Here is a 24,600-nt window from a genome sequence, read left to right as displayed (position 1 = left end):
GCTCAACTTGGTTAAAGTGGATATCTGCAATTATTGTCAGTGCCGAGTCCCAATAATATTAGGAAGGCTGCAAGGAGAAACTTGCAAAGCTGTAGCTTTGATGTATCACTAATACCCCTACTCAGCCTTCAAGGATGAGGGATTGTTTTCTTCCTATACCCAGCTCCTCCATATCATCTGAATAAGCAGCAGTTCTGGGATATTAGGCTGAAAGATCAGAAAAAAGTTATGTAAAAAAAAAATTCTTGACTAGCAACTTTGGCAAAAATACAGGTAGTCCTCGATTTACGACCATTCATTTAGTGACTGTTCAAAGTTACAATGGCACTGAAAAGTGACTTATGACTGTTTTTCACACTTACGACTGCTGCAGCATCCCAATGGTCATGCCATTAAAATTCGGATGCTTGGCCACTGGCTCATATTTATAATGGTTGCAGTGTCCTGGGCTCACGTGATCGCTTTTTGTGACTTTCTCACAAGCAAAGTCAATGGGGAAGAAGCCAGACTGACTTAACAACCATGTTACTAACTTAACAACTGCAGCGATTCACTTAACAACCGTGGCACGAAAGGTTGCAAAATGGGGCAAAGCTCACTTAACAACTGTCTCGCTTAGCCACAGAAATCTTGGGCTCAGCTGTGGTCGTAAGTCAAGGACCTCCTGTATTTTCAAAAGAAAGAGCAGGAAGGACTATCAATTCACTATGTAGCACCGTTTACAGCAGACGTGCTACCTGCCAGCGGCTCAGCAATCCTCAAGAGAGCCGAGAGTCTCTTGCTTCATTAGGAGCTCCTCAGGTTACGTGGGCTCATGGGTCCCCCCTTGAGACGCTGCTGCAGCGCAGCAAAAGGAAGGAGCTGGCAGGCTTGCTAGGAATAGCGGCTTAAGTCACCGAGTGCTCTGTCCCTGCAAGATAATAGTGACTGTTTCCATAACTGCAGACAAGAATCCATCAGTGGAGAGGTCTCCCTTCTCTCCCAGAAAAAGAAATCCCAGAACCAGGTTCGTATTTCATGGCACAATAAAGGCTAGTTACCTCTTCTAATAGAAGCTAGTTGAAATAATGTCCATCGACCAGTGTCCAGCCAGCCCTGTTCCATTTGCTGATGGCTCCCAGGTAAACACCTGATCCATCCCAGGCCTGGAGCATACAAGGCCTTCAGCACACCACCAGGAATGTGAGGTAGAAATGACACTGCACCTCTCAACACTGTATGCTAGCAATCACATATAAATGCTCAGGCAAGGCTGTTGCCTAGTAACTTTCAGGTTAGGGACCAGTTTCCTCCAGTGCACTTTATAGGAGGCCCTCTTTGAAGACAACTTGTAGCTTCAACTCTCCAAAGGGCAGCAGTCCATCTGCTAACTGGGGAAGCAGATTTAGATATGGACTGCTGATGCTAGAGAGTAATCAACACCGACTGTTTTCCAATTTGCTTCCTGGACCGATTCAAAACGCTGGTCAACACCTCTGAAGGTACATGACCCAGCTCTGTGATTACTTACAGGACTATCTCTCTTGACAAGAATCAGTCTGTCTCGGGTGTTCTTCCAAGGAGGATCTGCTAAGGATCCCCACCCAGTGTGAAATGAAGGGAGTGGGGGCTCCGTAAGCTGTACCCTCACCGGCTGCCCCCATACTTTACTTTCCACAGTACAAAATGTACTGAAGCTCCTGACTTTGGGGAAGACGTTTAATTCGGCTAGTTCACTGAGTGTTGGTAGTAATGAGCTTCTTTTGTAGTTACTGATAGAAGAGGATATTTGCAGTTCATTAAGCTTGCAATTTTCCCTATTACCTGGCGCAGATTTGCTAAATGTATGTTTGTTTAGTTGTAATCTGCTTTGAATGCAGAGAAGTAGGTGAGATACAAAAGGGGGGGGGTGTAAATAAACAACTAAATTGGACATCCAGGTATGAGGTCACTGCTATACTCCTCCATAGAAGCTTGTGTACATATGTTTACTTTTCTTCTGTCATGTACTCATCATACGTTAAATAATAAACAAATATAATTCTCCATCTTTTTCTCCTCTGCAGGCTCTGTCAAGGCGCAGCTAATGAAGAATGATAAGGCAGAGCACTAACAGGCAGGAAGCCATTTACAGAGATATTATGTCCTGTGAAGGCACAGTTTTTCCTCCATGCGTTAATAAACTGTTCGGTTCTTTGGGGGAACAAAAAGGAATCAAAATATCCAGCAGGCTTCACAGGGCGTGCCAGAGAAAGGACCCAGAGGAGAGAAGGCATGAGGTCAGATGGCAGGACAAGGGCTTACTAATAGGCACCCTGGTGCTCATCAAACGACAGCAATCACACCGCTGAAGTGATAATTAGCCAGGATGCAGCATTTCCCGCTACACGCAAACAGGAGTAGCTGACAGCTTCTGTAGGGTACCTGTATAATCTTAATTTAAGAATGGGAATAGATCAACTGGGCCAATCTAGAGGAACTCACCAAAGGGCATCTGCTTATACGTGCAAGGGCAGGGATGGGGAGGTAGAGCTGCCCCACACATCCCGCAGCTGCTTAATTTACTGGTAGGACCGCCGCAGCCAGGCCTCCCACACCCCAACACTTGTCGCACCGAGTGGCTCATCATGCTGGTGCTGCGGCTCACGGCAGGAGGCCGCACAGCACTTTGGGCCATTGCCGCTGCTCGAGGCTGCACGGCGCTTCATGCAGTTGCCGCCACACGCGGCAGGAAGCTGCGTGGCGCTTCGGGCCATTTCTGCTACTCGTGAAAGGATGCCGTTGCCACCGGCCCAAAGCGCCGTGCAGCCTCCTGCCATGAGCGGCAAAGGCTCAGAACACCATGCAGCTTCTTGCCACAAGCAGCGGCAACAGCACAATGCGCCACATGCGTCCAGCTGCAAGTGGTGGCAAGAGGCCGCTGAAGAAGTCAAGCAATGGCAGGACAGGTGTCAGGGCGTGGGAGGCCTGGCTGCGGTGGTCCTAAGGTAAGACATCCCCTGAAAATAAGACCTAGTGTCTCTTTTGGAGGCAAAAAAATAAAAATATGAAACCGGGTCTTATTTTGGGGAAAACACGGGTGGCAGTTTGAAAGCGTGCAAATATGAGTAGATCAATAGGTCCCATTTCAGTGGGAAGGTAACAGCATTCTGTGAGCCTCAGCATATAGTCATGCTTGCCGCATGGCCACTGAAGTATCTTTGGACAACGCTGGCTCTCTCAGCTAAGCCACGGAGAAGAGCACTGCACCCAGAGTCCGACACGACTGGGAAACCTTTATCTATCTCACCTAAGAGCCCCCAACATGTCCTTAATAAATACTGTCATCGTAAGCTAGTAGAAGCAAGTGTGTGTGTGTGTGTGTGTGTGTGTGTGTGTGTATCTTTGGTTGAAAGTAAGCTTTAAATTTTAAAATGTTTATTTATTCATTTATTTATTCAATGGATATGCCATCCATCTCATATAGAAAACACTCATATTCCAGGTCAAAACATGATCAGTGACTGATACTCAGCAACTCAAAAGCCCATCTGGACATTCAGAAAAAAAAAACTTATTTAAAGTTGGAAAGTCCGTTAACAGTTATGTGAAAAATATCACCCCTGCATTGCAAACTTGATGTGGAGGAAGGTTCGCGATAAGCAACACTGAGGAGCCTCTGGCCCACCAGACATGCTATGAAGAAACTCACAGCATCCTTCACTACTACTGGCTATGCAGACTGTGAATGCTAAAAGTTGGCAACAACTGGAGAGGTAGGGCTTCCTCCTCCCTGATTTAAGACTTACTTACAATGCATTTGCAGAAGTGACAGTATATTATTTACAGCTTATCCACAATTCTAGTTCACGTTTTCAAGCTGAGTCGTCCTCCGTGATAAGGTTAAAGATTCCATGTGACCAGAAAAGAAAGCATTTCTAAATGGGAAAAGTAAGATTTTTTTTTTACTTCTTATCAGATTATTTGAGCTGGTGCACTTTTGAACTACGTGTTGCTTATATTGCCTTTCTCATTCACGCATACGTGCTCCACAAAGAAAGCCTAAAATTGCCTCCTAGGAATTGGCAAGACAGAGTGTCACAATTCTAGAGGATTAAACTCTTCGATGTGTTTTGAAATCATTTTGGTTGCGCAGCAAAAGAAATGCAGAAGCAGGTAAGCAAAATTGCACATTATAACTCAAGCAAGTTAGCATTTTGCAAACTTAGGGCGTGCAAAATAGACAGGAGGATTATTTCTTGTCCCAAACATACAATCTATGGTCCTTTTTTTTTCTTTTCCAAAATTCAGACAACAACAAGCTGGCGGCAAGGAGAAAACCCAGTGCCAGAGAAGCCAGTCCTAGAGTATTATTGCAGGCTTGTGCGTAAACATCGGTAGCTTAGGGTACACAAAATGTTCCATACTTGAAATGCTTTGAACCTGAAACACTCTATTCTGGGTTTAAAACAGTCTGTGATGATCATATTGGAAGTGTCTGGCATCCCCGAAATGTTTCAATCTTGCAAGCAGACTTCAGAAAAGGTTTGCTCCTACCTTAGCAAAAGTGCTTCAGGTCTATTTTAAAATCAGAATATTTGGAACAACACTGAAATTTGATCAGGCTGAAATAACTGTTCCTAATGTGAGTGAGAGTGGTTCAAGCATGAAACATTTCAAATTCAAAATGTATTATTGCACACCAACAGTTAACCACAACATGAAGCTCCTGCAATAGCAACTGTTTGTTTTAACAGCAAGGTTCCTCAAATTAAAAGCTGTTCCTCAACAAGACGGTGTCCAAAAACAAGGAGACAGACAGACGTGGGACTCTATGACTGAGCACTGTCTAGACTTCACCGTGTGATCTGATGGGTGGCTATGTTTTTATTTGTCTGCATGCAGGACTCAATGAGCAATTCTGAAATCCTAAACACACCAACCTGGAAGTAATTTGTAGAGGATTGCATTGCAAACAGTGGCATTCCTAGAGTCAAAACCAGGGGTCAAAATCCAACTTGAGAATAGCATATGACCGAGGGTGGGGAACAGTATCAATGGTCAGGCCAACGTAGATTTGCTAGATCCTGGAGGCTTATACCAATCAATGCAGCACATACAGAATCAAAGAATAACCACATTAACTGTGCTATAATACTATTGCAATTATGTCCTCCCAAATTCACAGCTAGCAGGACCGTGGTCTGAACTTGAAAGGTTTGCAAAGCAGAGATTACAGGACACAGCTGCTTGATAAGATAGTCTTATTACAAATAGTAGAAAACTCAACCAGATCAGTTGTGAACTAAAAGCCATAACCCAGGTTATCTGCAAGGTTATCTGGGATGAGTCTGAGCCTCATGGGTCTTGAGGAAACTGACAATTGTAGGAGGATTCAGTCCAGGAGGATTCCTGTCCTTCCCAACTGGTGAGCAAACCAAAAGCTGAGTTTGAGTAGTGAAGAATACTTATTGAGTATGAAAATGTTCCTGCTTGCCTTGAAAAAGATAAACAGATGCCCCTTCATCAAAAAGCTACTCCTCAATCTCTTAAACAGTTTCCAACTGTTTTCTTTTTTGGAGAAATTGTTAAAAGTAGAGGGGATCTGTAACCGCAGCGACCCTTCTGGATATAGAGCTGAACCCACATTTGACTAACTTCTGGATGACCTGTGTTGGGATCAGGATAGGGGAAGTGTGGTTGTCCTAATCATGCTTGATGTGAAAGAGGTCCCTGATCATTGTCAATTATCTGTGAGGGTTGGATTTAGAGGTGGTTTTCCTTCTTTCTGATTGGGCAGACCCTGTCAATGGTGGTAGGACCAAAGGACCTTCTACCATGAGAGTCTTCAAGCTAGACACTTTTGATTCTCTTCTCCACAGAGCCACTGGGTGAAGATATCTACCACCGTGGAATCACCAGTATGCAGTCTGTATTCATCATTACATCTCAAGACTAAGCTGACAGGAGATGCAGCCGAAGCCCTGTCCTAGTGCCCAGACTCTGTTAGGTTGTGGGTGAGGACAAACAGGCTTACATTCAGTTCCCACAAGACCCAGTGATTTTGGGCACAAAGTCTTCTGATTTCAGGATAGTCTTCCTAAATCCATAGCTCCTGGCCAAAGGGCCTTTGCATAGATCCATTCTTTGGGTCAGTTACAACCTTTCCTGAATCAAGAGACCATGCTCACCATCATGATCTCTCTCCTGTGAACTACTGTAATATGCTCCACAAAAGTGCTTCCCTTGAAGACTACCTGGAAGCTTCAGGGGATTCAGAACACACAGGCTCAGAGCAATTATACTGCCCAATGGTTTTCTTATATATCTCTATTGCTTTAAAAGCTTCAGAGATTACCACACTGGTTCTGATTTTTTTTTTGTTTTTTACTTTTAAACACGTCACAATTCTTGGGGTATCTTTGAGATTGCCTGTGCCCAAAGATTTCTGCCTATCTAAATCAGAACTGAGAGAGGTCTCTTCCCTGATGTGGGGAACCCTGGAATAGGACTTTCTTAACTACATGCTCTTTTCTATGGAATAGCATTCTCCCAAAGATCAAATTGACCCCTGTTCTCCTGAGTTTTGGAGACTGACGTCCTCCTGGGACAGAGATTTGATCTCCTGCAGTGGGGAGTATTATTTGGGATTGGTTGTTAGGAGTATTGTGGAATTTTATGATCTATATTGCTTATGTATATTATTTTGAGTAACGTATCAAGAATGTGTACTACCCAGAGTCTAATAATTGAAGGAGTGCAAGAACCCAATAAATATTTTCTTTCTTTCTTTCTTTCTTTCTTTCTTTCTTTCTTTCTTTCTCTTTCTTTTAAAAGAGTGTTCCTATGGTTCAAATTTGATATCTTGTCATCCTTGTGTGAGATTAGAAGGCTGAATGTTAACTATTTCCTCAGGGGAAACGGCAATTGACATCTGCCCATTATTATTTTAAGAGACCTTATTGGATCCCAAGGTCTTTCTCCCCCCAAAAAACCCTAGTCTTTCTGGCCCTCATGCTGGATAGTGGCTGGGAATGTACGGTAATTCCATCTCAAAACATCTGGAGGCATAAACTGGAAGTGGTAGCCACCCTTTTCTTCATTTCCTCTGAATGCCAGGAAAAGACAAAACTGTAGGGTAGGACAATCCAGGAGTTAGATCAGGGGTCTTCAACCTTGCTAACTTTAAAATTTGTGGACTTCAACTTCCAGAATTCTAGGAGTTGAAGTCCACAAGCCTTAAAGTTGCCAAGGTTGAGGATCCCTGAGTTAGATGACAGAAAGCAGATAGGGTACTAAAGGTCATTTTTTTGAAATGTGCTTGGTACACATTTCAGGCACAGATATTTAATTTTACCTTGCCATGCAGAGTGTCAAATCACAAAGACAAAAACCATCTGCCAGGATCACCCATCAACAGTAAAGTAGCAAGCAGTCAAGAAATACTTTGCAGACTAGCCCATGGCAGAGTGGCCGTGGAGGCCTTGGAAAAAAATAGCCAAATGCCATGATGTACCTATAGCTACAAAAATCAGAACTGTGAAAGCTATGATACTCCCCGTGACACTTTCTGGAAGCCAAAGTTAGACTTTAAAGAATGACAGGAAGAGCATTGATGCCTGTGAACCTGAATATTGGAGGTGGTTTCTGAGAATACCATGGACAATGAAATAAACAAACTAATGGGTCGTTGTAATAATCAACACAGAATTCTCACTTGACCCACAGATGATCAGGCTCAAATTTTCATTCTTCAGATACCATTGAAGTGAATATCTAGTTCTCTGGAGAAGGTTCTAGTGCTAGGAAAGGTGGAAGGGAAGAAGAGGATGGCCAGCGCCAAGATGGATGGACTTAGTTGCAAATGGGGGCGCTATTGGGTGAAGGGAAAGAACAGGATAGATCGTCACAAAGAAAATCAATCTATATGGCCATATGGTTACTAGGACTTGAAAACAACTTGATAACACATAATTAACAATAATGAAAAATCTTCCACGCAATGTTACAGCAGGTGGGAGCAGATAGTCCAGCTCTAGTTAACTTAGGAAAAAGTAAACAACTTTAGACTGGCTAGTCATGAATTCCAGAGCTAAGACTAAACTGGCAAGCCATTTCCATATGTTGCCAAGAAAACAGTTAAAGAAGTTCCAGGCAGACACTAAGAGTTAAACCTGAGTCAAGGAAGATTTGATTTTACATTTAAAAATTCCGTGGTGTTTTTTTTTGTATTGTTTTTTCAAATAATGTTTTCCTTTAAAGGATATTGGGTTTTCTGATTTTTAGGATGTTAGCCCACAGAAAAGTTTTATTTTCTGTTTGTTTTCCTCACTGGACTGGGAGCTCATGTAGCATGGCAGGGCTGTGGACCTCAGACAGTGCAATTTAGAATGTTTAAAGTCAAGGGTTCGACTCCCAGAATTCCTCAGCCAGCCATTCCTCATACTGGCTAGGGAACTCTGGGAGTTGAAGTTCACAAGTCTTCAAGTTGCCATGGTTGGACACCCCAATTTCTCTTTTAATTCCTTATTTACTTTTGTTTTTAATCCACAATAGATTTACCACTAAGCAAGTACAAGCAATGAACACCACATTTAATTCTTTACTGAATTAGGATAAGGGAATATAGGAAACTACAAATATTTACCCGGGGTTAAGATTCATTGAACTTTGTGAGACAAATTTTTGATTTCGGCCTATAGAGTCCATTTACTAATAATAATCCCTTTAAAAAAGGAAAGACCTTCCTTTTAAAGTAGGTTGATGTAACTTTTATTAATATATAAGTGAAATATAAACTGATTAAAAAGGATGTTATATCTAGATATTATTAGATAGCTAAAAGGTACAGTATTTTTATAATGCATGATATAAAATATTGGGAGGATGTACTTAAATGGGAAAATCTGGACAGTTAGATGACTAATATGAAGAAATTATTACTGATAAGAATTGGATTGAATATAAGGGAATTTAAGCGAACAAAAATTATAAAAATAGGATGTATGCTGAACTAATGATGGTTATGAGAATAATATAAGCTGAAAATAATGTTATATATAATTATTATTTGTATAAATATAAAAAATGCCTATATCTGATCATTTATATATTGAAAATATTAAGAATTATATTTTGGTTAAGGTTGAAGGAGAATACAAATGGGAGAAGGGAAGATCAAAGAAATGTATCATTAATAAATATATTAATTATGGAATTATCAAATTTAATTATTATTGATTGTTAATTAATTATTATTGTCCCTTTTTTTCTTGTTAAAATATAAACCAAGACAACATGCTGTACAGCAGGCACTGGAGGTTGTTATAGTTAAAAACTAATACAATATCTATATTAAAAAAAGGAAAGATCTAAGGAAATGTGAAAGTAGTTTTCATACAGTCAGATTAAGCAATCTGATACTGTATCAGGCCATCATCAAACAACAAACTTATGAACACTACATCAACCACCCATTTTAGTCCCATACCTTGGAAGCAAAAACAATTATCATTACATTTGATTTCAGCAATTGCTAAAATTCTTTCATAATGGCTTTTTTGCAATAAGTAACTGATTAGAACTGTTCCTGGATTTTTGTTGCATGCTTTGTTGGCCTAGTTAGAAACAAAACTGTATAAAATTGCATTATGATGGAATTAACGATTACATTTGTTTACAGTTATAATTTTAATGTGAAGAATTCTCCTATGAGTGCCCTTAAGCATATACATCCCGCCTTCAGTAACATATATCTTCAATTCAATATCCACACAAATAATGGCATTCGCTATGAGCGAATCAGATATTTTCTTAATTTTTCTGATTTACCTGGAGAATTTCAGTTACTCAGTCTATTATTCACTTAAAAAGTACATTATTCTTTAATAGTGTTCATTTCCAGAAGAACAAAATCCATTTGAATCCTATAATTATGACTTGAAGGGATTAATATGCAGAACTATACATGCCCCGGGTATTTCTGAGTTGCTTACATTTTCAGTTGTGGCTGCCAAGCTGTCTTAGTTGCTGTACACTGTTTCCAGAATTAGAGGATATGAACTGGTATAGAAAAACAGCAATCAGAGAGGCAAATGCGCTCATGCCTTGTCTGTGGTTCCTGGAAGCCTCTGGTTGAATTACAGTGAGAAACAGGATGCTGGACAAGATAAGAAAAGCCATGGAATTGGATTTCTTATGTTTATGTAATGCTTCCCTGCCACTGGTTGTTTTCTGTCGATTTTGTCTTCTACATACTGGGTCTTCTACTTTCCACAAGCAGCCAGTACTCACTCCAACCCTTCTCCAGAAATCTTTCTGTGAGGCAACCTATCATATCCTCCCACCACCACCATTTCAAAGGTGAAAGGGCCAAAGCAAAGCCACCAAACTTGGTTCTCTACTGCAAAAAGGGGAGTCGGTGTTCTCCAGGCCCAATGAGGATATAATTACCGGCTCCCTGTTTCAAGAAACAGTGATCCAAGCTGTTAGGGCACTGAATGTGTTTTAAAGCCCTGGGCAAAAAAACAACCACCCCCCACTGAAAAGGCCGCATTGATTCCTCTCATCTTCCTTCTCTAGGAGCTTGAAAACCAAAACCCACTTCCTTGCTCAATTTATTTTTTACTTTTTGTTATTACAAGCTCCCTATCCCAGCTTTTGGTTCAGCTGGTTTGTTGTAAAAGGATTACATATTTGGTTACAACTCACTGCTTAAGAAAGAGAGCAAGAAAAACATACCTACTGGAAGAGGAACAAAAATGGCTTACAACATCTGTCCCAAGCTGTTATCTTCCAGATGTGTTAGACTAAATGTTTAGCCCTCTTAAAGGGCATGGTGATTATTGGAGCTGTAGTCCAACGCATTTGGAAGGCACAAAGTTGGGGAATGCTATTTTAAACACAAACAACTCATTTTTTTTATTGGTTCTGAAAAGAACCTCAGACACTTCATCTTTTTCTATACATTGTTTTTTAGATTAAATGCGTTGTCATTTCCCAGAATTTAATACCCACTAAAACCATTTTTTAAAAAAATAGAAGAGGAAATTCTCATGCCATACAGCTGCAAATACGTTCTTAATAGTGGGACAACCAGGCACCAACACTCCTGCAAAATTGGGAACGAGAGGATCTCACAGGAGATGGAAACTTCCACTATCGGTGCAGACAAGTGCCAACTTCTGCTTGGGTAGCGACCCTGCAACCAGGTCATGCCATTCCAGGACTGCCAGCGGGGGCTTAAAATGATGACACTCTACTCATAGGGAGGGGGCAGTGGCAAGCCACTCCTGAAAAACCTTGCCAAGAAAACAGCAGGGACTAGTCCATGCATTCCCTAGGAGTCAAAAACTGACTTGAAGGCGCGCATACACCCCATGTGCAAAAAGTGGCCTGAGCTGCAAGCTAATACATGGGGGGGGGGAATATAACACTAGAATCCCCTATCTTAATTTCCTTTATAACAGAATAACAGAGTTGGAAGGGACCTTGGAGCTCAAGCAGGTGACCCCTATACCATCTTACATACAAAGAAATTTGTGAAAGGTTGGGGCTGCCCTGTACCAACTCACTCTCTAGTGCAGACATGTCAAACACAAGGCCCGGGGGCCGGATCTGGCCCGCAAAGTGGTTTCATCCGGCCCATGAAGCCATCCTGGAAACAGTGAGGGAACGGTCCCCACTGCCTTGGCCCTGGCCCAGAGACCCTCAGATCTGTCCCACTGCTGCCCAGGCCCCTTGATGCGAACGATGTAGAGCTGGCCACGCCCACCCAGTAGGCCGTACACACTTTAGCCATGCCCACCCAGTAGGCCACACCCACTCAGGCCACACCCACCCGGCCCTCTGAGGGCAACCGCAATGCTTATGCGGCCCTCAATGAAATTGAGTTTGACACCCCTGCTCTAGTGCTACGTTAAGAAAACAAAGTTATAGATGGGCTGAGCGCATTTCATAGGACGGTTCTTTATGTGTTGCACACTAGCAAGCTGAATAGGAGAAATGTGCTGCTTTATTTGGTTTATTTTTATTTTATTTTTTTAATTCCATTTATATCCCGCCCTTCTCCGAAGACTCAGGGCGGCTTACAAGCTTAGCAGTAGCCTTCATTCTATGTATATGCCTGCTTATTAGACCAGAACAATGTTCTGTGAAACTCAATGACTGTGACCAAGAATGGTCAAACAAATACCTTTAGGAGGTGCTACAAGCAGGGCATAAATGTGGTTAGGACTTTCTGTTTCCCCTCACAACTAGTATAAAGGCAAAAGTACCACTTAATACAGAGACTTTGTTATCCATGATCACATCAGCTGTTGTTATGGTAAAATAAAATCATTACAAAAGTGTAACTCATTGCAAGATAAAGATGATGAGTTCTGATGGATCACAGCAAAAAATTTCTCAGTCCGGCATCCCACTACCAACTGTACATAGCAATCCTGATGGGAAGCCATGCGGATGATCAAAAATTTCAAGCTGATATAAAATGCAACTTAGTTATACATTAGTAAGGTGAGATGAAAGCTGGGACAGGAATTCTCTTTCAGTTGCACCGATTGCCAACATTGCTATGAGTCCAATTTAACCTGTTGTATTAACCTGTAAAATTGTGTACTGTTTGGGGCAACATTATTCCGCCTGTACTTTTAGGTCAGCCTTCAAAACCCGTCTTGTGGGCATGTCAATAAAAGCAATCATTCTGCTTGACAAAAGCCAGGGCCTTCTTAGGAACAGCTCCACATCTGCAGAACTCTTCCAAATGAGATATTACTGTAAGGGCTTTCAAGATTCAATAAGCTTAGGAATGCTTATCAGAGAGCCAGATTAAGGATCCAGGAGATTGTGAATTCTAGTCCTGCCTTAAGCATGAAAGCTGGCTGTGTGACTTTGGGCCAGTCACTCTAGCTCAACCTAACCCATCTCACAAGGTTGTTGTTGTTGTTCTTGTTGTGGGGAAAATAGGAGGAGGAGGAAGTAGTACTACGTACTTTTGCCACCTTGAGTTACTTAGAAAGTAATAAAGGTAGGATAAAAATCCAATAAGTTAAGTGCTCTTTGTGACTGGTTAGGAGTGTGTGCAGTACGTGCAATGTTAAGCCAGGTTGCAGCTGTAAATAGGCTTTGTACATAAGGTCAGTTCAGAAGCAGGCAGCTTAGGGTTTCCTAATTTCAGGCCCTCAGGCAAAAAGTCTGCCACAAAAGATCTGTACAGACTTTTGTTAAAGCAGGTATCAGAAAGAGAAAAAAAGGCATAGCCAGAGAATGCAAGGGGGGGAGGGAGAGAGAGAGAGAGAGAGAGAGAGAGAGGGAGAGAGAGAGAGAGAGACTCCTCCCATGTTTGTTTAACATAGGGCACCCTAATTGCTTACTTTAACTTTATGTACCTTCAAAATAAATTGATAATTTTGGGACTGACCATCTCCATTATGATAGGTACTTTGTATCCACACAAATCTCTTATGACAAATGTCTGCCATGACAGCCTATCTCACATATTCTCAAAATTCCTAAAATGCTCCCACCTACAAAAGGCAGCTTATTCTTAGCTTATTTATATCAACTGCAGGGTATTATTTAAATGCATGTTATTTATATTCAATTCAAATTGTTCAAGCTTAAGAGTTAAGTATGAATGTGATTTTTTTTTCTTTTTTACCAGCACGTAATCCATCAATGTAGAATGTGGCTGGACTCCTCTGGAAGATTTTCGGCCTGCCCTGTTTTGAGAAGTATGTCACTATTATCCAGAGGCAGTGCCCACATCCTTGGTTACATTTAGTTTGGAAGTAAAAACTGCCTTACCCTGGAATCTCACCCAACTGGACAAGACCTTTGGAAAGGTTTGCTTACCTCAGGAGCTGTCACAGGAGGAAATGGTTTTGTTGATCAGGGTAAAGATGGCAGAGTAAACTAAAAACCCTCCAAGTCCTACTGAAAATGAATACAGGTAGTCCTTGACTTACAACCACAATTGGGACCAGAATTTGTTAAGCTAGGGCCAGGCATGTCAAACTCGCAATGTCATGTGATGTCGCACGAAGTCTTGGGACTTTTCCCCCATTGCTGGCAATGGGGTGGGCGTGGTTTTGCCGTGATGCATCCGGCCCGCCGGCCGGCAGTTCGACATGCCTGAGCTAGGCAGTGTGTTAAGTGAGTTGCACCTGGCTTTATGACTTTTTTTTGCCATGGTTTTTAAGCAAATCACTGCATTTGGCAAGTGAATAATGCAGTCATTAAGTGAATCCTGCTTCCCCCACTGTCCTTGCCTGTTGGAAGCTGGCTGGAAAGGTCTCAGAGGGGGAACACATGATCCCAGGATGCTGCAACTGTCGTAAATATATGCCGATTCTCAAATACCTGAATTTTAATCAGGTGGCCCTGAGGATGCTGCAACGGTCCTAAGTGGGAAGACTAGCTGTCACTTTTTTCAGTGCTGTTGTAACCTCGAATGATCGCTAAACGAATGGCTGTTAAGTTGAGAACTAGCTGTGTTCATCTGACTGGGCCAATCTGCAAACTGGCCAGTTCACAGGTATGTTGTGATGATGAACTACCAGCATGCCTGGAATAGAGCAAGAGGCAATGGTGAAGATCTGCTTGAATTCAAAGTCAGAATAGAGCTGGAGGGGATCTTGGAGGCCTTCTAGTCCCTGGTTCAGCCCTTGCTGACCTTGTAGACGTGTCAAACTCGCGACGTCATGTGATGTCACACGATGTATCGGAGCTTCTTCTCCATTGCCGACAATGGGGTGGGTGCGGTTTCCTGATGATGCGTCCGGCCTGCGGGCCGGCAGTTTGACACCCCTGTTGTAGAGAAATGGTCTGCCTCCTTCAAGAACTCCTAGAGCAGGGGTCTTCAAACCTGGCCCTTTTATGACTTGTGGACTTCAACTCCCAGAATTCCTCAGCCAGGAATTCTGGGAGTTGAAGTCCACAACACCTAAACGAGCCAGGTTTGAAGAACCCTATCCTAGAGGAAGAGGGTATTGTGGCAGGATCCCATGTTGCCTGCAGAAGGTCTCATGATCAATCCTGACATCTGCATTTAAAAACATTGTCAGGTAATAACTGGACTGAGGAAGTCTCTATGGCCAAGGTCTTGGAGAACCTCTGCTAGTCAAACTGGGCAATAATACTGCAGAGATGCTAAGCCGAGAGCCACACATGGCTCCAAATCTTGAGTTCAGGCCTGAACAAAGTTGAAACGGTCAACATGACCAAAGGGGAAAAAATAAAATTAAAATTAAACATAGGCCTGTGGAAATGCCTTTTTTACTTGTGCAGCCGTACTTATACTGCTCATAGGCTGAGTCCATTCCTCAGATTGAAAAAAAAAGTCATCTAGCTTGGTAACACTAGGTTTATTTATTTATTTTTAAACTTATATGCTAACCCATCACATTACTGAAATGAGTCTGGCATCTTCCAAATGATAGAAAAGATAAAATGTGAGAACAATAAACACCTGATAACATCAGATTCAATTGCCGTCAGCTCCAAAGGACCAAATTTCTGCGGGTGCTTAAGTGGGAGAGTTTCAGGCAAAGATTATGCAGATTACCGAAATAAGGGGGGAAAATGGCTTTGTAGAAAAGTTCCCATTTATATCTGGAAGTGACCGCTCTGTATGAGAAGCTCATGCTGGCATCATTCTCAGATTTAGCAGAAAACAGCTTCAGATGATTCTAGGAACATTGTCTGAAAACCTTTTCCTAAAATATTATGGGCTTCTAGACAAAAAACATCTACTCCCTGAGCACACCACCATTCCCCAAAGACTGGGCCAAACTTTGTGAAACTGCCTGTTTGAGTAGCACAGTCCTGCACAGCTGGCGAGATTCAGAGGATTCCCAGAAGAGCACAGTACGTTCCAGCATTTTCCACCTGCATATGCTGGTCAACCTCTCCCACAGATTAAGACACCTACCGTCCTTAATTGACATATGTTCCTCCTTTATTCTGTTGTGTAACTTCACAAAATAATTCCAGAGGTTAAAAAAACAACAACCCATGAACCTCGAGATGCTTAATTTGTCCCAGGCAGGAGGCAGAATTCCTAGCCCTATTGCAAACTATCCTTCCTTCCTTTTAAATTCTTTAGAGAGCAACAGAGCAGCTAAAGTGAGGTGATCACTTTTTGTCTTACAACAGAAGAGGCAGATGTAAAACAGTGGCTAGGAAAACAACACAAGCAACTCATTAAAATCTGTATTTTCATATTGCTTTGTAAATATTGGCCTCCACTATCCTTGCTCCAAATACTTCATTTGTTACCATCACCCACACACCCAGGGAAAAGTCAACTACTAACAAAGTGTGCAGCAAAGAAAGACATTGCATAATCATCTTCGGATCTCCTGTTGGATCCCACAGCAACTGCACTCATTTCAGGAAAAAAAATGGCAATTTTTCCCCTGTGCATCAAAAAAACAACAACCACCCAGCAACATAAAAACAAGCTGAGAAACTAGCAAGTTCTGATCAAATCTACAAGATCCAATCATAGTAGTCGTATGTTTTATTATCAGGTCTATTTTACAAATAAGAATTGACCAAATGTTCCTAAAAGCAGAATGTTAATTTCTCCTACTTGCTGACTTTTCATATGTTTTGTGTGCCTACCCAAACTTTGCAGCAGCTTAAAAATAGTAAGTTTTATTGTGAAAGCAGCATTCCTGACCCAGTGGCCACTGCGTTAGGATATAAACCCATAAATCTCCAGTGTCTTAAATCTATCTGCCTGTCAGATGCCATCAGAGTATGGGAACTGACATACCTATTCTCCCTGAAACTTGACTTGCTCTTCAGTTAAAGAAACAATCTCCCTGGAAGGTACCATCCTCATATTTATTTACAGGTAGCCCTCATTTAGCAAGCACAATTAGGACTGGCAACTTGGTCATTAAGCAAAACACTTAAGCAAAGTTTGCTAAGTGAAACTAAGACTATGATTAGGATCTTAGTTCAGCTTTCTTTTGCTTTACAACCTGGAATGATCAGAAATGTGAAGATCTGTTACAGTTATTTCTTCATCAATGTTATAACTACTGATGAATCACTAAGTGAGGACAATCTGCATTATATTTATATGACTGCCCCTCTCAAATACATGACTCTGGGTGGCTAACAATATTAAAAATGATAAATACACACACATATTGAATATATGTTAATAAACCTCTGTTATTCAGATCCAAAGTTAAGTTGAATTTTGATCTGAGAAATTTCTTAACAAGGTTTGCGCTCAATTGTGTATCTAAGACTGAAAGGGGTGCACACAAGGGAAGATGCTGCAAAACTGGAAAGAGTTGTATCATTTCTCAGCTGCCAGTGAATCAGATAAAAGTAATACATATGACCAGGCAGGAAATGCAATGTTGAAGACTAATAACATAGGGAGGTTTATTTGCAAGATAATGCTACAGGATTAGAAATAAAGAGACAAGTTAGAATTAACAGAGGTCTTATAATCCAAGGTAGCTGCATTGAATGAAAAATGTCATCAGCCTAATCTCTGGTTAAAAGGATGAGGTAGCAAATGGAATATGAGGCTACTAGAAGGTCAGGTAATCTATTCCCACATTAAGACAATTCTATATTGTACAAGTGACAGATATGATCAATTCCATTCAGCATGGAAGTTCACAAATCAACATTTTTTTCCCTATAAACAAAACACCTACAACAATTTTCAAACAAGCAGATACTCTGAAAAAATAAATTACTTTGGGCCACACCATCCATATATATAAACACACACACACACACATCCCTAACTATATATAATATACATCCATCTATCTATCTATCTATCTATCTATCTATCTATCTATCTATCTATCTACACACAAACACACACACACACTCTCATATATATACACACACACACACCTATGTATAATATATGTATCTCTATTTAATCATACACACACACATACATACATACATCATACATACATATATATATATTCAGATCAGATATAAACACTTAGCAAAGAGAAATTAAATTAGCAACCACTAACACAAACATATCTGCATTTCTCCTTTTTTCCTCTATGTTACCTGGCCTACTGCCTGTGGTGTAACCTGTTCAGACTAGAATTAGCTCTCCTGAGTTTGACAGAATGATATTTAACATCAACTGGGTTTTTGAGATTTGGAGGACCCAACCTATTGTCTTCATGTAAAACAGAAGCTTTGCCTCTGAGCTGTCCTCTCAAAGCAAGATTTAGGCTTGGGATTTCCTAACTACTCTGTTCCTTTGAATCACTGCCAGTCACTTAAATACGTGCGTCTCCAAAGAGGCACTTCCTTGCCAATCTGACTACTCACAGGATGTCACAACTACTTCAGCCGACATTCAATTACCACAGGTCTTGATGTGCGTGAGCAAGAGGAGGGGGAGAGGCAGCTCAATGCAAACAGACAAATCCACCCAGCTGATGTGTGTGTGGCAGAACTGCCTTCACCAGAAGGTTTTCAGCAGGATAGAGACCTGTCAGAGAAGACTTAAATATAGGGTGGGGCTGGACAAAAGGATGTTTCACATTCACAGGTGCCACCCTTAGCGTTCTGCAAGGACAAAGTACACAGATACATATAACATTTTTCAAATCTTTGACCACTGAATCAAACTTCTAGGCGCTCAGGATTATCCATCAGACAGTCCTTGAAAAGCACCTATTTATTCTTATCACAAAATTGCAAGCATGCAACCATTCACCGTGTCCCGCTGACTTCAGAGACCTTCCCCACAAAGGCCCAGGTACTGCCATTTTGAACAAACCATTATACTATCTATCTGTAATCAATTTGCAAATCACAAATAGATTGCTCAGTTGGTGTCACTTGTACAGGGTGCTTAATCCTGATAGCGAATTATGTTTGTAATACTGTCTGCATTAATGTGTACCAAGCCCACATAAAGACAAAGCGTAATTTCTACAACCCCAGCAGGGCCAAACAGTCAAACTCCCTTTATGTGGCAATGCAGAGAAGGTGACAAGTTCTGTTTATCGATGAAAATCACCCATCTTTATCAGGTTGCTCTGATTCCCCCCCCCCCATTGGTCAGTTACTGTGAGCTGAGATAAACACTGAACAAGATTGGTATATTTTAACATTTTTGTATCATAGCACTGGAAAGGGAATTTAAGCCACAACTTCTAATGATGCTTATTGCAGGAATCTGAATTTAAAAACAGTGATGGATGCTCTTTCCAGCACTAAACACTTCATGAGTATACATGCTCTTTCTCTTTCATATATAACGCCCTATTATCTTTTGCAGGAAACACAGGCCAAAGGAATTATCTGGACTTTCTATGAATGAACAGAGAATTCAATGTATCAACTGTTAGGACATAAGAAATTTAACCACTGTGTTTCATAATCAAGAGGGGATCTAAACTAGGATCTCAGAGCCAAATAAAAAACTTCCCAATGGCCAAATAAACCAGCTTTGCACATGATATAAAGCCAGGTCCAGTTTGGGTCAACAGAAAATAGGTAGGATAACTTTTACACACACACACACACACACACACACACACACACACCAACAACCATGCATATATACATGCTATATACATACATATACATACCTATATATACATATATACATATTAATCACTGTCCATTTTGAATACATAGCGGAAAGAGGAAACTTGAAGAGTTCACAAGGTTGATACTGTATGGAACAAAGCTGTGACTGAATCTGGATGCTTCGGATAACACAAAGCCCCCCTCCCAGAAGGTAACAAGGAAAAAAGGACATGGAGAGGATGGATAGCAGATGCAGTCAAGTTTAGCTTGCATCAACAGAATGCACCATTCCAAACTATTGCTGTGACTAGCAATGGCCTCTTTTTGTAAAAACTGCAAGAGTGTTACAGTGAACAACACAGCCAAGAGTTTCATTCAGGTTTACACTGAACAGTTAAATTAAAAAAGAGGAAAGGCAATTCAGACAGGAGTCACTGCTAATAATAAAGAACCTGCTTTGCATATAAGAGAATCCTGGTTTAATTCCTGGAAGAGGCCCCAACTTGAAGACCCAGGGAGGCTTTATCAGATAGTATGTAATACTATATATTGAAGAATTAAGAATCAGATTTGGCCAACTCCAGTTTTCTATAAAGGATGCATTGCTGGTAGGACTGGACCTAAGTTTCATAAGATTAATTTTTATTGCAATCGTTGGAACAACGGCATTATGCAATAATTAAAGATTACAGTCCCAAAATGATCATAATGCCAAGAAATCCCACAGCTGTAATTTATTGCTTTAATTGGGGAATGATGATAGTGAAAGACCACCCCCATTCTTCTCTTCTTCAGGAAATGTATATAATCTGCCTATTCTGTATCCTCACCCAAGTTACACAATTGTATCCACAAAAAAATCCCATAAGTGAGAAAGCCCTTTTTTGGAGAAAAGCATCAAGCACTTCCTCTTATTTCATATCATTCTCTCTCCAACTTTTTCTGCAGCTGATGAATATGCCCTTGGAAGTAATTGCAGTAAGAAATCCGTGTTAAGGTGATCAGTATTCAGCTAGTAATTAGCAGGAGCCCTCTTCTTAGCTCGCCTGAGGCCCACCGGGTAACCAACATCCCACTTTAAAAATAGAGAATGACACAATCCCAAACTGCCTTTACTGGAAGCTGAGGTTGCCAATGATAAACAGGTTTGCCTCTTGGCTGCAGCAGCTCAACTTGGATGGAGGGGAGAACTGGAAACAAAATTGTTATATTTTAAAGAACAGGCACAATTTTTGTTTTTGTTTTTTTAAAAAATCACTATTTAAAAAAGGAATTCAACATTTTCCTTCAAAGCCGTATGGCTTAAACTCTTTCCAAGAGTTCAATTTAGACGACCAGAGTATTTCGACACCCGCTCCAAAGGAGAGCTTCCAAAGTACAGCATTTGGCAGCCCCCCCAAGAAATCTAAGTCAGCATCTCCGTCATCACAGTTCACACAACTTAATACAAGACAGTAAGCAGCAGCAGCAGCAGCTGACAATGAAACAGCCCTTCCCCCAGCCAGATTCCAGTCTTCCAGCTTAATAAAAAAAAACCTGCATCCCTTTAAAGTGTATTCAGTACTGATGTTCTTGGTAAACAAGCAGTGGGGGAGGTCAGAACCAAGAATTTTCACTTGAGTCTCAAGTGAAAATTCTTGGTTCTGACTTCCTCCCTTCCTCCCCCACTCCTTGTTTTACCAAGAACATATATCAGTACTGAATACACTTTAAAGGGATGCAGGGTTTTTCTATTATTATTATTAAGCTGGAAGACTGGGATCTCGCTATTTAATTATCTTCCCAAAGCTGCAAAATAGGTCTATTTAAGATACCGATTAATAGCAGAATTTAGGCCAAAAGATAGAAGCTCTATGTTTTCAGATTGGAAAAAAGAAACAAAAAAAAGATGGATGGCGGGGATATTTCTATCACTAGCATTATCTCAACTTCCTCTCTTGATCCAAAGATTAAAAATATGAGTTAGGCATCACTGCGTGCCTTGGAATGCCATCCAAGGAAGACCTACCGTATGACAAAAAGTGTTTATGCAACTTTTAAAAAATAAATAAAATAAACTTTTAAATTTGTTGCCTTTGTCAAAAATATAACAGCCAAAGATTCAATGGTCTGTCACAATGTTTGCGCTCTATTAGCCAATCGATCAGTTTAGCATGGAGGACCCAATTGTTCTTTTTCACACTGCTAACAGCAGCAGGAAATCAGTGAAATGTTTCCCATGGCCAGTGTCCAATGAGAAAAGAGAGCCCTTTACAAGCTACAATCCTCACATATACTCAAAAGCACTTGAGTCCACTGCTATACTGGATAGGATCTTCACACTGCAGTCCTTGACCAAGACTTGGGCAACCCCCCAAACTCAGCACAATTGAGCAAGGAAAAAGGAAGCTGCCATCCTCATAGGTTTTTATGTCAATTATCTCTCTCTCTCCACTCACACACACACACACATTGCTCATTGTTGTTGCTCATTCTCCCTTTATGCTACAACATGAAAGTCGAGGAACCTGTTCAGGTCCTCCTCATGTACACCTAATAATGGAAAATAGAAACAAAATAGAAACCAAAATTTCCCTTTAAAAGCTGCCTTTCCAGGAGCATTTTTTAAAAGAAAACTTTACTTTTTCTAACATTTGGGAATCTATTATTGTCTATACAATTTAGGCACGTACCCTAATTCGAATTCTACTTTCCTTCCCAGAAGTTAACAATACTGTTCTTTAAAAACATTTTAAAGCATATTTCTTTCTAAAGTATTCCAACAAAACCCAAGACTAATTATTTAGAAATTTATTTCTCATATTTAGTTTATTCAAATCTTATTAGAGTTGGACGCTTTTAGGGAGCTTTTGCTGCTGCTGGTGGTGGGGGTAACAAGGGAGTGTCTAATCTCAACTGATCCCCAAATCATGTGCCAATCGCTTCGTTCCTTTAAATATTTATGAAAACAGCCTCTTCACTTACTTCTATGGCACATTTGGAGATAGCAATAAGATTTGTACTTTTATGTGTCCTGCATCCATTTTAAGAGAGCCTTCTTGTTGAGAGAGAAAAAAAACAAGCTCCCCCTTTTAAGAGAGTTCAATCAATTCCGAAAATTCAAGTCATATATTTTTCACTCAACATCCCTACTCCAGTCGTTTAATTTCCAATCCATGATCAGTCCTCTAATTGACTATTTAAAAGGTACGACAAGCTGCTTTTTTTATTATTACCTTCTACAGTAGCACTTTAGCCTTTACCTAGAGAGATTTTTCCCAAGCTACATCTTTGACGTTCGAAAGGAGAAGCTTCCAAAGTGGGCCTTTGGAGTGAAAGGCATAACAATTCCTATATATATATATATATATATATATATATATATATATATATATATATATATATATATATATATATATATATATATATATATATATATATATATATATATATATATATATATATATATATATATATATATATATATATATATATATATATATATATATATATATATATATATATATATATATATATATATATATATATTTTTTTTTTCTCAGGACGGTATTTATTTTTTGATTGGGAGGAGGGGCAGAAAACCCTGCCCTTTTCACATTTCCTTATATCTAAGATTTGCTTTCTTTCTAATCCAGGTCGTTTATTTTTATTTTTTTGTGGCAGGGAAAAGATTTCATCAGCAGCATTCCACACTCCTGCGTGCCCCTATATTTGGAAGAAGGGCTCTGTCCTTAAAAGAGCCATTTGTTTCTTGGCGAGGACATCTTTCTTCGAAGACTAGTTTTGAGGAGAGAGGGTCCCTCTTCCTGCTCCCTCACCAAATTAAGGAGAAGGTGAGTCCACCTTCCTTTCCTCTCAAACCCTGGGTTGGTGAGAGAAAGGAACCCCCCCCAATTTTCCAGCCACCACTTTCCGAGCTCGCATTAAGAAGAGGCGGCTTCTCCTCTCTTCACCTCCCCCCCCCCACAACCAACTTCTCCTAATAAGAGGGGAGGGTCGCTACCCCGCCCTCTCCCGGCTCGAAGACCCACCTTGCGTCCCTGGTAGGCCTCGAAAGCTCGCAGGGCCGAATCAGTCAGCTTGACGTGGAAGACAGAGACTCGTGTGCCGCGGCCGAGGCGCCCGCAGGACAGCGCGTACCCCCTCTCAGCCAGCGCCGCCATCTTGGGAATCTCCGCGGCGGTGGCGGCGGAAGCCCCTGAGACACGCCCCCTCAACCATTATGGAGCAGAAACGCCCCTGTGTAACGTCATCTAACCGCGCGACGGCAGGCTTCGGCTGCAAAGTACGACGGGAAGTGTAGTGTACAACTTCTTTTTTTGATGGGCTTATGCTTATAGGCGCCCCCTTCTGGTACGTTTTTCAAACTTTCCATCATCGCTATTGCCGGGAACTGTAGCCACAAACTGCGTAAGGGTCACTTGCCGCTAGGCATGTGGGGGGATGTAGTCTTTTTGGGTTTATGCAAAATCTCTCTCCACTTCTGAAGTGTTCTAAATTTAAGGCAACGCTTTTTACGGATTGGGGTGGTGGCTCTGAGGAATGTTGCTTTTATATTTTTCAAATATATACAGGTCTTTTATGCAGAAAATCTAAAGAATTTTGTGCCTCTGCCTTAAAAGTTGGCAATGATGTTGAATGGAATAAATTACTGTGCAAGAGGTAAGGGCTACTGCTGTAGAAGAAAGAAAAATGTGGTGATGAGATCGAACAAAGCATCTTTTTGCTCCCCTTGGACAACTTATAAGACTTTTAAATGAAAATGGTTCATAAACATATTCATGTATAATATGAAATGAGGTGTATATATTTACTGCACATAAAATTTTCAAATATTCACAGAACGGTGGTGATGATTAATACGTTGATTGTCATGTTGAGCATTATCGTTGTATTTTTTATACAGATGAGTTTTCAGTATTTGAAACTGACGATCAAATACTGCACTGACACATTTGACCCAAACAAACTGGTGAATACTATTGTGTAGTGGGTTTCAGAGGCAATGACCAGATTGGTGAGGTACAACAGAATTTATTAACTCAAAACAGAGCTGTCAAAAAAAGGCAAGTGCCTGCAATTTATACATTCCAC

At 40.8% G+C, this 24,600-nt stretch overlaps 1 protein-coding gene across 1 annotated transcript in view; it reads right to left on the bottom strand.

The window, feature by feature from the left end:
- The window catches only part of ELL (elongation factor for RNA polymerase II), a 56,332-nt gene extending 32,558 nt beyond the window's left edge, over positions 1–23,774 (bottom strand). Inside the window, exon 1 of the mRNA XM_081314412.1 lies at positions 23,538–23,774. Coding sequence (XP_081170538.1) covers positions 23,538–23,669 — 132 coding nt within the window. The 5' untranslated portion in view covers positions 23,670–23,774. The remainder of the gene's footprint in view (positions 1–23,537) is intronic.
- Between the last annotated feature and the right edge of the window lie 826 nt (positions 23,775–24,600).

Source organism: Vipera berus, assembly GCF_964194415.1.
Source record: "Vipera berus genome assembly, chromosome: 1".
NCBI lineage: Eukaryota > Metazoa > Chordata > Lepidosauria > Squamata > Viperidae > Vipera > Vipera berus.
This window is presented reverse-complemented; position numbering and strand designations above follow the sequence as displayed.